This window comes from Camelina sativa, chromosome 9, assembly GCF_030686135.1.
Source record: "Camelina sativa cultivar CO46 ecotype springtype chromosome 9, ASM3068613v1".
In the NCBI taxonomy this organism is placed as follows: Eukaryota; Viridiplantae; Streptophyta; class Magnoliopsida; order Brassicales; family Brassicaceae; genus Camelina; species Camelina sativa.
Window position 1 is genome coordinate 42915153 of NC_141888.1, and position 14058 is coordinate 42929210.

A 14058-nucleotide genomic window follows, 5' to 3' on the forward strand; every position below is an offset into this window, starting at 1 on the left:
AGAATCCTTTTTGTTTGAATGTAAATAAATAAATAAAAAACAAAAAAAACTCTTAATTTTTATCACCAATTTTTATCATGATGACACATGCCACAGTCTACATTATAAGATAGTACTACTATTTTAAGACAATAAAACGTTATATTGAAAAAGGTTACAACAAAATCATCGCAATTCTCTCTAAGGACACAAAATGATATTAGGTGGAAACAGAATTGAAATAAAGAGTCGAAGCGGTGCCGTTTTATAGCATCATTCACCGATGAACTGGCGTTTTTTAGCAGTGTTCATGTACGGTCTAATGACCCATTCGATCTCTGCTTCATTTTGTTCCACGGTTCCTAATTTCACCTGCAAACAAGAAACAGTATTGTCATTAAGAAACTTGATTGATGGTTTGATAACAGTTTTGATTCGGTTAAGCTGAATGCATACCTGGTATAGCCGCAACTCAAACCGAGGACCAATTTCTTTAAGCTCAATCGATTTTGGACCTCCCTCTCCTTTATCATAGACATGATTCCTACATACACCCACAAGATTTTTTTAAAAAGAACCGACAACAAAAATCAAACATAATCTCTATCTATTCTATATACAAATGCTTTATTGCGTGGTGTTAATATGTGCTTTATCAAGAGGAAACAGAATCAGATTACCAAATATCAACTTAAGCCTTAGGCATTGAAAACTACAACTCATGTCACCAATTGAAATTCGTAAAATCTGATCGTTGTGAAGAAAATTTTACCTGAATGAAATATAATCAGATTGATTAGCAAAAGTAACTATACGTCTTGCATCCGGTTTTGGAGCAGGGAAGATATGTTTTAAGATGTTTCCAACTCTTTTACCCATCTGCAAAACATAAGGTTTGGAAAATATGTCTACATTAGAAATTAAAAAACAAGAACGATCAATCTATATGAGATGCAGCGAAGCTTGATGGTTTCCAATACCAAAATTGCAGTAAGAACGAAGTGAACTGGTTCTACGAATATACCTGAGTTGTAAAGTTGTTAAAAATGAGATGAGGATATTGCTCCGGCATGTGTCCAATAGCTTTCTTGTCTTGAATATCATGTCTTGTTACCTAAACAGAAGGGACTCTGGATTAAGAAAAAAAGGCTATACCAGGAGTTGGAAAGAAGAAAGATTTGGAAAAGAATCAGATATTCAAAGAGTTACTTACCACATTAAGTAATCCAAAGTAAGCAGTTGGTCCAAATGGGAGATGAGAGATAATGAGACCATCAGGTACACCACGGTGCTCATGAACCAATATAACATCAGTAAAATCATGTGAACGAGCAGTTTCAATGATCTCAGAAATAACCTGCAAGGAAAAAAGTGGGAAGATTTAGGTATTATGATTCCAGTGCAACATAGTTATATGTTCCACAAACACAGAGAGGTATTGTTTTGTGTTGTATATAAGTGTCACTACAACTCCAGCTTAGATGATGGTTTATATTAATCAAGCTTTTATTTGAAATCTAGACTCTGCAGAATTGGATAGTGTCAAGTACATTTTAAAGTATGAAGCTTGATCTAATATGCAAATTCACTGATATGACCGGTGTTGCGCATAAATAAAGCAATGATCTGATACAAGTATAGGCACATGCATTCGAAGGGATCTAATACCAATAACCTTTAGTTTAACAAGATCAATAAGAAACCACACCAATTGGAAAAGGATTAAAGAAGAGAAGCCAGAACAACACACATACCTGACCACCACGATTTATTCTCTGAGAGTTAGGAAATACAAACTTCAATTCCTGCAACAGATTATACGTCAAATAAAAAGCAGCACAAATCACTTGCCAATCCCGGAAAAAAAACAAACCAGACAACAATAATGTCAGCATCTAATAAACGACCCAAACTCAACTATACCTTTGTGAATCGGATGAGCGGAGCACTTGGATTCCTAGACGTTGTCAACAAAATCTTTGGATCATTCTCCGTAGCATTTGCATATTCATCATCGATATGACTCCGGGGAACTATTTACAACATTGATTAGAAAAATAACCATCAGCTGTTACTACCACAAACCATTCATAGCTGCTCCATATAGACAAAAGTAGAATTTACATAACTTTGCTAGACCAAAACATTGAAAATTCAAATGTAAACGCATACAACATATCAATTAATCAAACCAATCGGAAAAAAAAAATTCTTACCAGCTGTGTTTTGGTCTTCAAGATCAATCTCTTGTCGAAGCTTCGCCTCTTCGTTTCGGAGCTCAGTAGGAATCGGCTTTCCTTCTGTTAAAACCATATAACCCAAATCATAAGGGTGGTGATGAAAAATATAAATCGAATCAATGATTAATTCAACAGAATACGAAATAAGACCTTGCAGAGCTTCTCTAATCTTGCGCTTCTTCTCATAGAGCTGACGCTCATCACCTTCCAAGTTTTTCCTGTAGAGATACTCTTTTCTTAACCTAACGTTTCTGCGCAACATCGTGATTCGTCGTGAGTGATTGAGAGAGCGCGAGAGTGGCTATGAACGAACTTGTTTGATAGTGGTGGTAACGTATTAGGGTTTTAGGAATAGGGTTTCGAGAGAGGCAGGAAGGGGACGGCGACTGAAGAAGAAGATAGCGAAAGTGCTGAGTAATTAAACAAAACGGCATGGTGTTTGTTTATGAAAACGTGAAACGGGAATAGCAAGCTATTTTGGGCCGTTTATAATATATGGGCCTTAAAGAAGGCCGAAGAATAAATGGGCAAAAAGGTGCCCTCACGCAGGATCGAACTACGGACCTTCAGTTTACAAGACTGACGCTCTACCACTGAGCTATAAGGGCATTTCTGTCCAATATTATACTATTAATTATATATTTTTAATCAATAAATTTGTCAGAAACAACAATTCCAGGTTCTATCAGAAACAAACTTAACTTTGACATTGCTTATGAAGTTGAGTAAAACAATCTGACAACACGATCAAGAGACAGAAGTGCACAATAACATGAAGATTAAAGGAGCTTCAATAATTTACATTAAACGACCATAATAAAGAAACAAAGTAAAAGGACATGAGAAAGAGAGATTCATTTTACAGTTCAATTGAAGATGGAACCTTTAAACATTCATTGATTATTCATATACATACAAAGTCACCAGCTTCTTTTTTATCCCCCTGGTTTAGCCATCTATTTAATCCGGCCACATGATTCATAGTCATACCAAAACCAAATGCGGATTTAAGGATCAAGTTTACCGGCGATTGCAACATCATCTTCATCATCACCGTCTGAAGCATATTCGTCTTCTTCACTCATTTCATCATCACTAGACATTTCCTCATCATCCTCCCTTGGCTTTGCGTATTTCTCACAATACTCTGAAACCGCGCAAGAAGATAAGAAAATGAATAGGCTTTTTTACTATCTGAATCAAGAATCTAAGCAACTCAAAAAATCAGATATAACAAGAGATGAAAAATATCTTACTACCTTTAACTCTCTGTTCATAGGTAGGACGATCACGCATCATCAAGGCAGCTGCTTCTCCATTCAAAGGATCTGACGGATTCGGATACAGAAGAAGTTGAGGAAGAAACGTCTCGAACACATTCACCAGGTCTGAATAACTAAATCAAATAAACAATAAACATAACAAGAATAACAATAATAAGCCCAATCCAAAACTGTTCTGTGTAATATTGTTATGATCATACCGAACATCGGGCTCCAGGTCTGGTTAATAACATCTAAACAAACAGAACCCGACCTGCATACGACCACAAAACCAAGAAGCATACAAAAATCAAGATTAGGAGAAGGAACATAATCATTACACAAACATCTGCTGATTCGATAGCTGAACTCACATTTCATCGACATTAGGGTGGTATATTTTGGTAATGAAACCAACAGATGGAGATTTGTAAGGATAAGCATCAGGAAGTTCGACTCTTATCTTCCACACACCTCCCTCATAGATACCTGTCCATAGCCCCAAACACATAAAAGTTAACAAATGTAAACTCTATATAAACAAGTTCCCAATACTTCCCTGAACTAAAAGTGATGCAACAGCAACAGAACCAAATCTCTATGACTTCATCATAATCAAAGTTAATAATACTAACTAGTTGTAATTGAAGAAATACAAACGATGCAGAAGCCTATATAATCATCGTCAACAAGAAAAACAGAACTAAATCTCTATGATTTGTAATCAAAGTTAACACTAATGAAGTTGCATATGTACAACAAATCTGTAATTAAGAATCAGCTAAATTCTTAAAACAGTGAAACCAGATTAAAACACACACAAAACAGGAGATCAACGAATCAAAGAAGAACTGAGTAAACTTACTGTCTTTGGGTCCATTGAATTCGACAAAGAACTCTTGCATGCCATCGTTGATCATCTCCACCTTGTAGTCACTCATCATCCTAAACTCACATCCATCCATCAATCAACAACAAGAACAAAAAACTCAAATCATAAATCACCAAACAAAAAAAAATCCGATCTCGAAATCAAGAATAAACCGATTAAACAGAAGAAAACTAATTTTTACAGTTTCATCAAATCCATTTCTCTACGCTTGCTCGGCGAAGACATGGCTTCTCTCTTCTCTTTTTTTTTTTCTGAGTTTTTTATTTTTTGTTTGTGCTTTCTGGGAAATCGAGTGGGGAGAGATAAGCCGAGAAAGAAAGAATACTTATTCTATTAGTGACACATTGCAATAAATATTACATATATACTGTATTTATTAATTTTATAGATAAACTGTATTTATGTTAGTTCAATTAATGTTTTTCTATAAATACTCTTTCACATTTAATTTTTAGGTTTATAAGTTTACATTCATTAATATATAATCTGGGAATTAGCTAAAAAGATCTCTATAGTAGATTTTTTTTTTAACCTTCTCGTAAAGGTCTTTTAAAACCCAAGTAGTAGAACAGAATAGTGGTTAAGCTTTTGTATAGAGACAATATTGGAAGACGCACAACAGGCGATGATGTGTTTGGTTTCTTGATAAGTAAACAAAACTAACTTAACACATTTTAAACAAAATTGACATGTTCATTTCCTGAAGATGCTTAGGTTAACTCTTCACCATTTTTTTAACTCAAGCTTTAGACAAAGCGTGGAGGCTTGAGCATATAGATATCTCTCACCATCCCTTTACCCATTTCCCCTACCGCCTTTAACAACTCCATTGGATTACTTTCTTCTTCTTCCTCTTCATCTCTTTCTCGTTTCTGTAATCAAAAAAACATTACATTTGTTTTGAGTTTTTTTTTTTCTTTTTCTGTTTGTTTTGTAGTGTAACACAGAAGATTTTTTAAATGAACTTTTTTACCTTTGAATTGTGTTTGTTCCATGTTAAACCAATTGCGTCGCCTCCTATGTGATCATACCACGGCTTTAACATCCCAAACTCTTCCTGCAACCCAGTCAATAAGCACTTGGTCGGCTCAAACTCCACCATTAGCTTCTTCTTAAGCTCTTCATGGCTCATCTTCATATCTCCAGGCAACAAAAATGGGTTAAACAATCTACTCGCTTTTCCACGTGCAACGTGCTTCCCTATATTTGAGAAAGAAGATTAATTGATGTTTTAACGATAGAAAACATAAGATACAGAGACAGAGAGAGAGCAATTGGGACCTTGATTAAGTTCAGATGGAAACAAAAGACGTCGCGGGTAAGGTAATTTCTCTCTATGGAGAAGAATAACTGCATCATAGTTGTGCAAGGGTGTCCTGAATAGGCACTGCAACATATATGCACATATGATTAGTCGATATTATGTTCTCATAATTTGTAGCTCAATGCAATTTGTTCACAGTGCAACTCACTCACCTCCCATTGAACAGAATCATTATGTTCTTGCAATACCAACTTGCTTAACACGTTTGCACTGCTTCGAGCATAAGCTACCAACCTTTTTTGTTCCTTTAACAAAGTAAAAAAAATAAAAGAAAGTTATGGCATGAGCAAAATAAACGGTGGCGTATGCTTTTTTAAATGGCGTAATTTAATGAACTAACCGATAAATTTGGTGTTGTTGCGGTCCATGCCTCTGATGCTTTGTCATAAGGAGCAGCCAAGAACATAGCTGAACTTATGTTTTGTCTGTCTTCTTCATAGCCTTTTCTACTTGACATAAAGTTATCCTAAAAAAAACAGAAAGCATTTACAATGAAGGCGTTTCCAACAAATTTAGCCCAACACTAGAGAACCCATTATTTAACTTGGGACTCACATTGATCTCTTTCTCGTCATTTCTACCAAAGTCATTGTTTATGTCAACAATCAACGGGTAGAACATCCAGTCATAGTCAGCTAGTAATCGCAAGAACCTGTTACACAGCGGAAAAATATGTGATGTTTTGATTGTTGGCACAGCATTGCATTGTTGTTTTCCGTCAAATCAAAACTATGGTAGCGGGGTAAGATACCTTAAGAATCCATTAATTCGGGAGCAAGGAACACCAAGTGGGAGAGGTGTGAGGAAGACATGAGCAACCAAAAGTTCAATGGCCTCTTCTGCCAGGCAACCAGAAAAGAGATGCGCAGAAACCCATCTTTTTGCAAGCCTTTAGGGAGCAGACAAGGTCCGGGTTATGAAACTTCAAAGCAAACAAAAATAAACAAAAGTAAAAACATCAAGTGTATTAACTTTTACCTGGCAACTGGTGCGTATGTAGGAAATCGACCTTGCAAACCATTGATCATACTTGCATGTTGACTGCGAATAAAAAGCATTTTATCGGTATAGGAAACATGCTTCACTGGGTCAGCTCCAACTGCAACTCAGTAGAAGTCAAGGAAGTCAGCATTACATAGGCTTTCTATTCAAAAATAGAGGATAGTGTGTAAAAGAAGAAACTCACTTTCTCTCTTCACCAAACTCAGGCCTCTTTCATGCAATATTCTCAGGCGAAATGCATAACCACCCATGAAAACATCGACATTATCCTCAGTAGCTGTGCATGGTATTCCCTTGACGTTCTGAAGGCTGTCAGTAATTTCGTTTGTAAATATTCAGATAAATAACTGTGACTTAATAGTATGAAGTGTTACGAATAACAGAAGACCCACCTCTCTGCAATTTTCAGGAGGAACGCAGATTTTGTTTTCTCAATTGCCAAATCATCCATGGGCCAGTTACCAGAACCTTCTAGCTGAGATAGCAAAACAAGAAAACGACAGGAGTGTTTAGATAACTAATTAAGACAAAGTAATTATGCCAGTAACCATCTGGTGTACTGATCATACCTGAATCATGACCTCCATTGCTGGAATGCAGGATGGCAGAAGTTTTTGTAGTCTTCGAGAATCAATTTTTTCGCAAGCCACTGGGTGCGGTTCAGGAGGGAACACGGATGTGGACCTGAAAGCTGCAAGTGACGAGGAAAATTATATATAAGAAACCACAAATAGTGCAAACATCAGAACCATTACATTCTTAAAAAATCTAACAGCTCATTGCAAAGGAAATTACAGGGAAACAAACCTGAATCTAAAGGCTGAACGCTAGAGACTTTGAGAGGTATGTCTTCAATCTCACGCAAGCACTTCGAGAAAACATCATAGACTTGAAGCAAGTTTCCAGATAAAGATATTGGGTCTGAGACATAACAGCATTGTTGTAATAGATTGAAATTATAAGTGGACAGCACGCAATGCATTGAGAAGAAAAAAAGGAATTTTGTTTATTATGAGTTTAGAAATACCTTTATCCCCATAGATTAGAGAGAAATCAAGTTGATCCACTAATTGTACAATGTCATCGGACGACAGTGAAAGATGCCGCTTAAGGACATATTCAACAATATCTTTCATGATAAGATGTCTGCTCCACTGCTGAGTTTCCCAAACTGAGAAAATGAATAAGGCAATATTCAGCTTGCATATAAACTCAAAACTTCATAGTTAAACTCTGCCAAAAGCATGTATTGATTGATAACACACCTGTGCTTTCTGCTATTCTTCCATCTTTAAACCTCCTTAAATCAGACTTCTCACCCCAAAACTTCCGGAATCTAAGTGCCTACACCAATATATTACTTAGTACGACCCAATGAGACAGCAATGATTCAGAGATTTTGGAAATACCTCTATCTTGTTTTCAGCATCTGGCCCAATATCAACTGTTCTAAAAGCCTTTTCAGTGGAGCTGACAGATATGCCAATGAAAAGAGGTTCTTTGTCAAGAACTGACAAGCCCTGGTTCAAAGGAAGTTAAAGTATTAGAAAAGATCCCACTTAGCCGCAATGAAAAGTAAAATTCATAACTGGAAAAAACTTACATTCTCTACACGCCAATCTTGATTGACATTTCTCCAAACAACACGAATTGATTTTGCTCTGTCACCCAGTCCTTCTAACAGCAGGCTATGCACTTTCTGCTCATAGATTCTCCAACACTCCTTGTCCAAACAGAACTCTGACATAGGCAATGCTGTTTTCCCTTTTAGCTGTAATCTAAGAAAACTTATATGTTAGGATAGCTAGCTAAAAAGGGAACAAACTAGCTCAGAACAAAGACTAAATTAAGTTGACTGAATAATGAAATATGGTAAAGACAATATTAATAATCATACTATCCACCTATCTTGAAACCATGGAGGTCAGTATGAACATGTGAAATAGATTTCCTATCTAAATTTTTCAGTCTCATACTTCCACACACACGACTAGCCATTTCTAGAACGCTTTGACAAAGTACGAACATATCCAGCCACTTCCCTCCTTAACAATATAATACATATCAATCACGAGAAGTGAAAAGCAAAGCTTACCTTATGCAGTGGTCATACTTAACAGGATAGTCAACCTTAGTCATAAACATCTCCTCGAATCCTCCATCTCTGAGTTTCTCCATACATTTAAGCATCAAAGAAGCCTCATCTTGGAGCTGTGCTGACCAACAAACAAATTCCATGATAAGGTCACTCATACAACCACAGCCTCGAATGAAATATCAGATAATCAAAATACATCAAAGTTAAGAGTTTTTCTCCAGCTTTAAGTACCTCCTGGAAACCAACACTGGTCATCCGGAAAGCCAAATTCACAAATGTAGACGAATCGCATATAACAACAGGGAACAACTCTCTGAACTTCATCTTCTCCTGAATTTTAAACGTTGATAATCAGTCAAAACAGTATGCAAAGAACAGGACACCATGTATGCGCACATGAATTTCTTCGATAGAATATACTATTTGTCAAGAAACTCAAACCTTACACGAAAAATCTAGTGTCTACATATGGTTTTTCCAACAGTATCAAGACTTTCATACGTAGTTTTGTATTATCAGAAGATGCCTTATAGTCTCATGCTGTATACCACAATGACACCATACACCAGAGCGTATTCTATCTGATTGTTTTAACAGCAGACGAACACAGTAGTACCAGTGCATAGCCATACTGATACGCAAACATTAAAATGAAAGAAACAGAAAAGCAAGTAGACAACACACCTCCTTCGAGACACGAATATCACTCTGTGGCGGAAGATATAAACCCCTCTCCCATAATTTAGAATTGGCTGTCAAACAGGATTAACAAATTTTGGTTATCTATACTGCAGAATCAAACACTTAAAATGCAGCAAGTAGACTTAAACTGCACTACCATACCTATGAAGTCCAGTGTCACTCTGAAAATATCTAATGGTTTTAGTGCCTTGTTAATTTTGGCATGGCTTGCAAGGTATGATAGTATCACAGAGATTAGAAATCCATTCAAGCAATCATGAACATATATCGAGCTCCTTTGTCTAGCCCATATCTGCACAGAACCAGATACGTTTAAGGATCCCAATATACGCAGGGTAACAATACCTACCTGTTAACTATCCATACCTTCAGCAAAATCAAAGCATCGCCCAACTCCTTCCACTCAGAGAAGGTTTTTTCGATAAACTCAGAATTTTCTTTAAGAAACATGTCCTCCAATATGCTTGAGTTGTAAGTCGGTGTGGGCACAGGGACACCATCTTTTAATCATCAGGATGGATCAGAATATTAATAAATCGATGCTTCAATATATTTATCTAAATAGAATTCAACATTCTTGAAAACAAAATCTCATTACCTGCAGTTACAGAACGGACGTTGTTTCTGCTCATACTCAACTTTGCAACATTAAATAGTGATGTTGCTGAAGGGATTATCCTAATGGAAAATCCAGGAAACTGATCAAGTTTCTTAGCTGCAAAAACACATAGATTCTCGATGTGAATACTTCTTAGTCAATGTAAAAATTACTATTTTCTCTTAGCCAAAATAAAACTAGAGCACACCTGGGAAAACAACTAAGACTGGCTTCCTAGCTTCGTTCTGAAAGGTTGACCATACAACCTTCTCGATGGAAGGAGACGACATCAAATGCTTTTTAATAACACAAAGATACAAACATCTTTTGGCATGGTATCTATGATTCATGTAATCCTTCTCATAAAAACATTCCTGCAAGAACCCTTCTATAGTTAACAAACTAACCCATAACATTCGATTTTAAAAGTTACGAAATTGTGCAATAAAACACTTAACCTTAGGCAAGTGAAGAAGAAGATCAACAGAAGAATCAGGCTTTGCCATGCAATCCATGGAGTAACTGCCACAGAGATCATAACCACTTGGCTGCTTAAAAGTGAACTCCACTTTATCTGCCCCAATGTCCTTGACGAAACTGGGAGCTAACTCAGAGGTAACCTAAGAGATTTTCAATTGTTAAAGAAGCTCATAAAAATTTCAATTTCCTTTAAAACATTAACATATATATGCCCACAAACATACCTTAAAATCTTCAGGGATTCTATCAATAGATTCATAAATGGGCGCAATGGCATCATCCAGAAGCTCTCTTAGAGAATCGTAATCCAATCGAACGTCTTTTAACAAGTCGTTCACTTTCTGAGTACGAGAGTCTGTCACAGTATCTGCCTCCATGGTTACTGTACTGGATTCTCGAATACTAGGGTTTAAGAGAAGAAGAGCAAAGAAAGGTTTAATTTTTATATAATTTTGCAAGAGAAAAAGCAAAAAATCTATGTGGGCTTTATTCAATAGGTCATCGTTTAAGCCAAACATGAGATTGATTATTGAATTTTAGTGAAGCAGAGCAATTACAATAGAACATGACGACATACATAGCAATCTCACTTTAGATTTAGATTCTCTCCTAAGAAGAGACTACAAACTTCGAAGTAGAAGATAACGGAATCAAAAAGTAAACTTACGTTTAGATTATCTTCTTCTTCTGAGAGAATCGACGGCGATGCTTGTTTGCGGCGGCGTGAGGAGGAAGAAGAAGAAACAGGGTTTGGGTTTAAAGTTAAACAAAGGCTTAAACCCTTTCCAGTATTTTTTAAAAAATTGTTTTTTTTTTTAATTCAGTTGCTCTTCTTTCTCATACCGAACGACGCCGGTTCAATGTAAAAGGAACCTATATTTAATTGGGCCATGCTGAGTTTATAAAACGCCCAATAGTGATGAAGATGAAACTCAAATACTGTATTCCCCAAATGTTAAAGAAGGTGCTTTTTATTTAGCAAATCATAAAGTTAAATCGGTCATATTTTGCAAAAAAATTACAATGTGATTAGGTTTTTAGAATACTGGTTAACTTATTTCGTTTTCGTATTTTACATAAAAAAAAACGATGATTTAACTAATGTTTTGCATTTTTCGTCAAATGCAAAATTGTTATTATGACTTGCTCAAAGCTTTTTTCATGATGTTGACCGGATGATTATGGCCAATTCTGGCTACGTCCTGTCTAGGATCTACAGATTGGAGAAGTCCACTCATACCAAGTCAGCTCCCAAGAAGCAGAAGAAACTTCTGTCATCAAGTCAGCATATCACTTCAGCACTATGAGGTTCAGCTCACCCTTCTGAATATTGAACCCCTCTTCACCAGACCCACCCCTACACTCCCAATTCACCTTGCAACTACACTACTGATCATTGATCAAAATTGGTTCTCCAATCTCATTACTTGTTATGTTGACAAAAGAAATTTAAAAAAAAAAAAAAAAAAAAAAAAAAAAACACTGTTGAATCTACTTTGTTTCTGGAGTAAGTTGGTAATATACCCCACAAGCACATAAATTTAAATGCAAAAATAAAAAATAAGCGAAATAAATATTACCAATCACCATCAAGAATATTTGTTTTACATTTTTGTATTCTTAATTTGTACAAATTATTGTTTAATTAGCAGTAGGCTACTACACCTACAAAGACTTAAGCAAAGACTTAAGCAAGTAGCATTTTGACCACTTTTTCAAGAGTGCTCCAACTCTTATTAATTAATTTGATAAAGTATGCATTAAGTCATAATAAATCAAATCATATATTATTCTTTATCTATTTGTAGAAGCTTTATGTTATACTTCCTCTGTTTCAAAATATAGGATGTTTTGGTTAAAACACACATATTAAGAAAAAAGTTACTTTTAAAAAGTTTAACCAATTGTAAACAAGACTACATATTATAAAATATAAAATTAATCTAAAAGTTGCATAGAAAGTTGGAAACATCCTATATTATGAAACAAAAATACTTCTCTAAACATCCTATATTATGAAACGGAGGGAGTACTAAATTCCTTCGAAATGCCACCTATTGGTTGGGGGATAAATCATTATTAAAAAGATAAGTTGAAGAAGGTAATTTATAAAATTCATTTTAACTAAGAAAATAATTATTTTTTTCTAAAATAGTGTGAATCAATTCTGTTTTATGTCAGCTATTTTATACGAAGATTGTTAATAAGTAATTAATTGAAAGCCTAGCTAACTAAGTATATAAACCAACTAATAGTGACTTATCTGAAAATTTATGATAAAGACATTATATTTTTAATAATTTGTAACACGCATAACCTATATGAAGAAGACTCTTCAAGTGGAACAAATGATGATAAACAAATAATTTGCAGTAAAGAACGACCAAATTCTCTTTGAGGTCACAATTCACAGGAATTAAAGTTGTGTTTTGGCACTAATTTGCCACATACGGCGTATCCTCTTAGGCTCTTTGTATATAAAAAGTATAAGCATTTTCTATATGTAGGTATGCCTTAAACATTTGTATTCGTATACGTATATATGAATTAACATGTATATGAGAATGCATAAATAATTAACAACCTTGTGTATATTTTGGCTAGCTATTCATTGTGTAAAAAACAAAAAATAGCCAGATATTCCTTATACATAACTATTATAGATTTTTGCTAACTGTGAAAAGTATAATTTAGTAACTATTTAATCTTTATATATACCGGGCTAATAAAAAAGTGTACGAAATACTATTGATATAAAATTAGTTATCAAATATTCTATCGTTACTAAATTGTTAAACGAAAAGGGTACCGTTCAAGCTGTTTGGAATCAATCTGGACTCGCAGAGATTCCCCTCTCTAGCTTGGTCTGATATTTTCTTAGACCCTTTAACTTTTATTGTTCTTCTATCCTATGCCTAAAAGTTTAGAAGTTCAGATTACTTCATATTATTATTATTATTACAAGGTTTTATACATTTTAGTCCTTTTGGCCCACCCAAACTGGGAAAGAAAGTAGACGACAGTCATTTTTTTTGGTATCAGGTTGACGACGACAGTCATGACAGTGTTTTTAACGCTTTAATAAATATTTTACTATCCTAATAAAATTATATGATTAGTAACCGAATATATTATTCGTTGTGTAAACTATTCAAAGGAGTAAAAAGTAAGTGAGTAACGATGGAGTAACGCGATGTGCTACAAAATATTGTATTGCTACGTTACGTCAGCACGTTAAATTGTGGGTTCTCCTTGGTTTGTATATATGGATTTGACGTAGTGTGCTATCTGTCTAACATGTATTCAATCAACCATACGTAAAAGGCTAAACAAGGAAACTTTGGAATGTGGGAAACTGAAAATTCAATGCAAGGAGATGATCATCAGGGAAGTCCAAGAAATGAGCTTCTAGGGAGTTCCAACGTGGAGAAATCCCATGGAAAGAAACATTCCAGCCGAAGAGATCAAAAAGGTCATCCCA

At 35.2% G+C, this 14058-nt stretch overlaps 3 protein-coding genes and 1 non-coding gene across 6 annotated transcripts; all 4 read right to left on the minus strand.

Moving 5' to 3' along the window:
* Window positions 1-36: 36 nt before the first annotated feature.
* LOC104714731 (uncharacterized) lies at window positions 37-2679 on the minus strand. The gene is made up of 9 exons (XM_010432186.3): window positions 2370-2679; window positions 2196-2279; window positions 1903-2012; window positions 1734-1784; window positions 1193-1336; window positions 1004-1093; window positions 752-858; window positions 436-523; window positions 37-351 (listed from the first exon to the last, which is right to left on the minus strand). The coding sequence occupies exons 1-9, from the start codon at window positions 2479-2481 to the stop codon at window positions 253-255; spliced, it is 885 nt and encodes a 294-aa protein (XP_010430488.1). The 5' UTR covers window positions 2482-2679; the 3' UTR covers window positions 37-252.
* Window positions 2680-2755: 76 nt separating this feature from the next.
* On the minus strand, window positions 2756-2827 carry TRNAT-UGU (transfer RNA threonine (anticodon UGU)). The gene has a single exon. It is a non-coding gene; the product is annotated as a tRNA-Thr (tRNA).
* Window positions 2828-2980: 153 nt separating this feature from the next.
* LOC104714732 (ubiquitin-conjugating enzyme E2 5) lies at window positions 2981-4728 on the minus strand. Of its 2 annotated transcripts, none has more exons than XR_015565604.1 (6): window positions 4555-4714; window positions 4347-4426; window positions 3856-3970; window positions 3703-3755; window positions 3479-3615; window positions 2981-3366 (listed from the first exon to the last, which is right to left on the minus strand). XR_015565604.1 is itself a non-coding variant. In XM_010432187.3 (6 exons), the coding sequence occupies exons 1-6, from the start codon at window positions 4596-4598 to the stop codon at window positions 3227-3229; spliced, it is 561 nt and encodes a 186-aa protein (XP_010430489.1). In that variant the 5' UTR covers window positions 4599-4728; the 3' UTR covers window positions 2981-3226. The 2 variants fall into 2 exon arrangements, 1 of the variants encoding a protein (XP_010430489.1); XM_010432187.3 differs by having other exon boundaries at window positions 3479-3607; window positions 4555-4728.
* Window positions 4729-4937: 209 nt separating this feature from the next.
* Window positions 4938-11431, minus strand: LOC104714733 (uncharacterized). Of its 2 annotated transcripts, XM_010432188.3 has the most exons (26): window positions 11245-11431; window positions 10802-10979; window positions 10556-10717; window positions 10306-10471; window positions 10098-10214; window positions 9866-9999; window positions 9641-9791; window positions 9482-9549; window positions 9029-9127; window positions 8795-8910; window positions 8303-8477; window positions 8109-8219; window positions 7965-8043; window positions 7727-7870; window positions 7507-7620; window positions 7269-7390; window positions 7092-7174; window positions 6884-7008; window positions 6676-6796; window positions 6449-6586; window positions 6253-6349; window positions 6038-6163; window positions 5850-5942; window positions 5655-5760; window positions 5347-5573; window positions 4938-5245 (listed from the first exon to the last, which is right to left on the minus strand). In XM_010432188.3, exons 2-26 carry the CDS (start codon window positions 10952-10954, stop codon window positions 5120-5122), a joined length of 3153 nt encoding a protein of 1050 aa, XP_010430490.1. In that variant the 5' UTR covers window positions 10955-10979; window positions 11245-11431; the 3' UTR covers window positions 4938-5119. The 2 variants fall into 2 exon arrangements, with proteins under 2 accessions (XP_010430490.1, XP_087320368.1); XM_087464242.1 differs by lacking the exons at window positions 9029-9127; window positions 9482-9549; window positions 9641-9791; ... (4 more) ...; window positions 10802-10979; window positions 11245-11431 and having other exon boundaries at window positions 8303-8470; window positions 8795-8909.
* Window positions 11432-14058: the final 2627 nt, after the last annotated feature.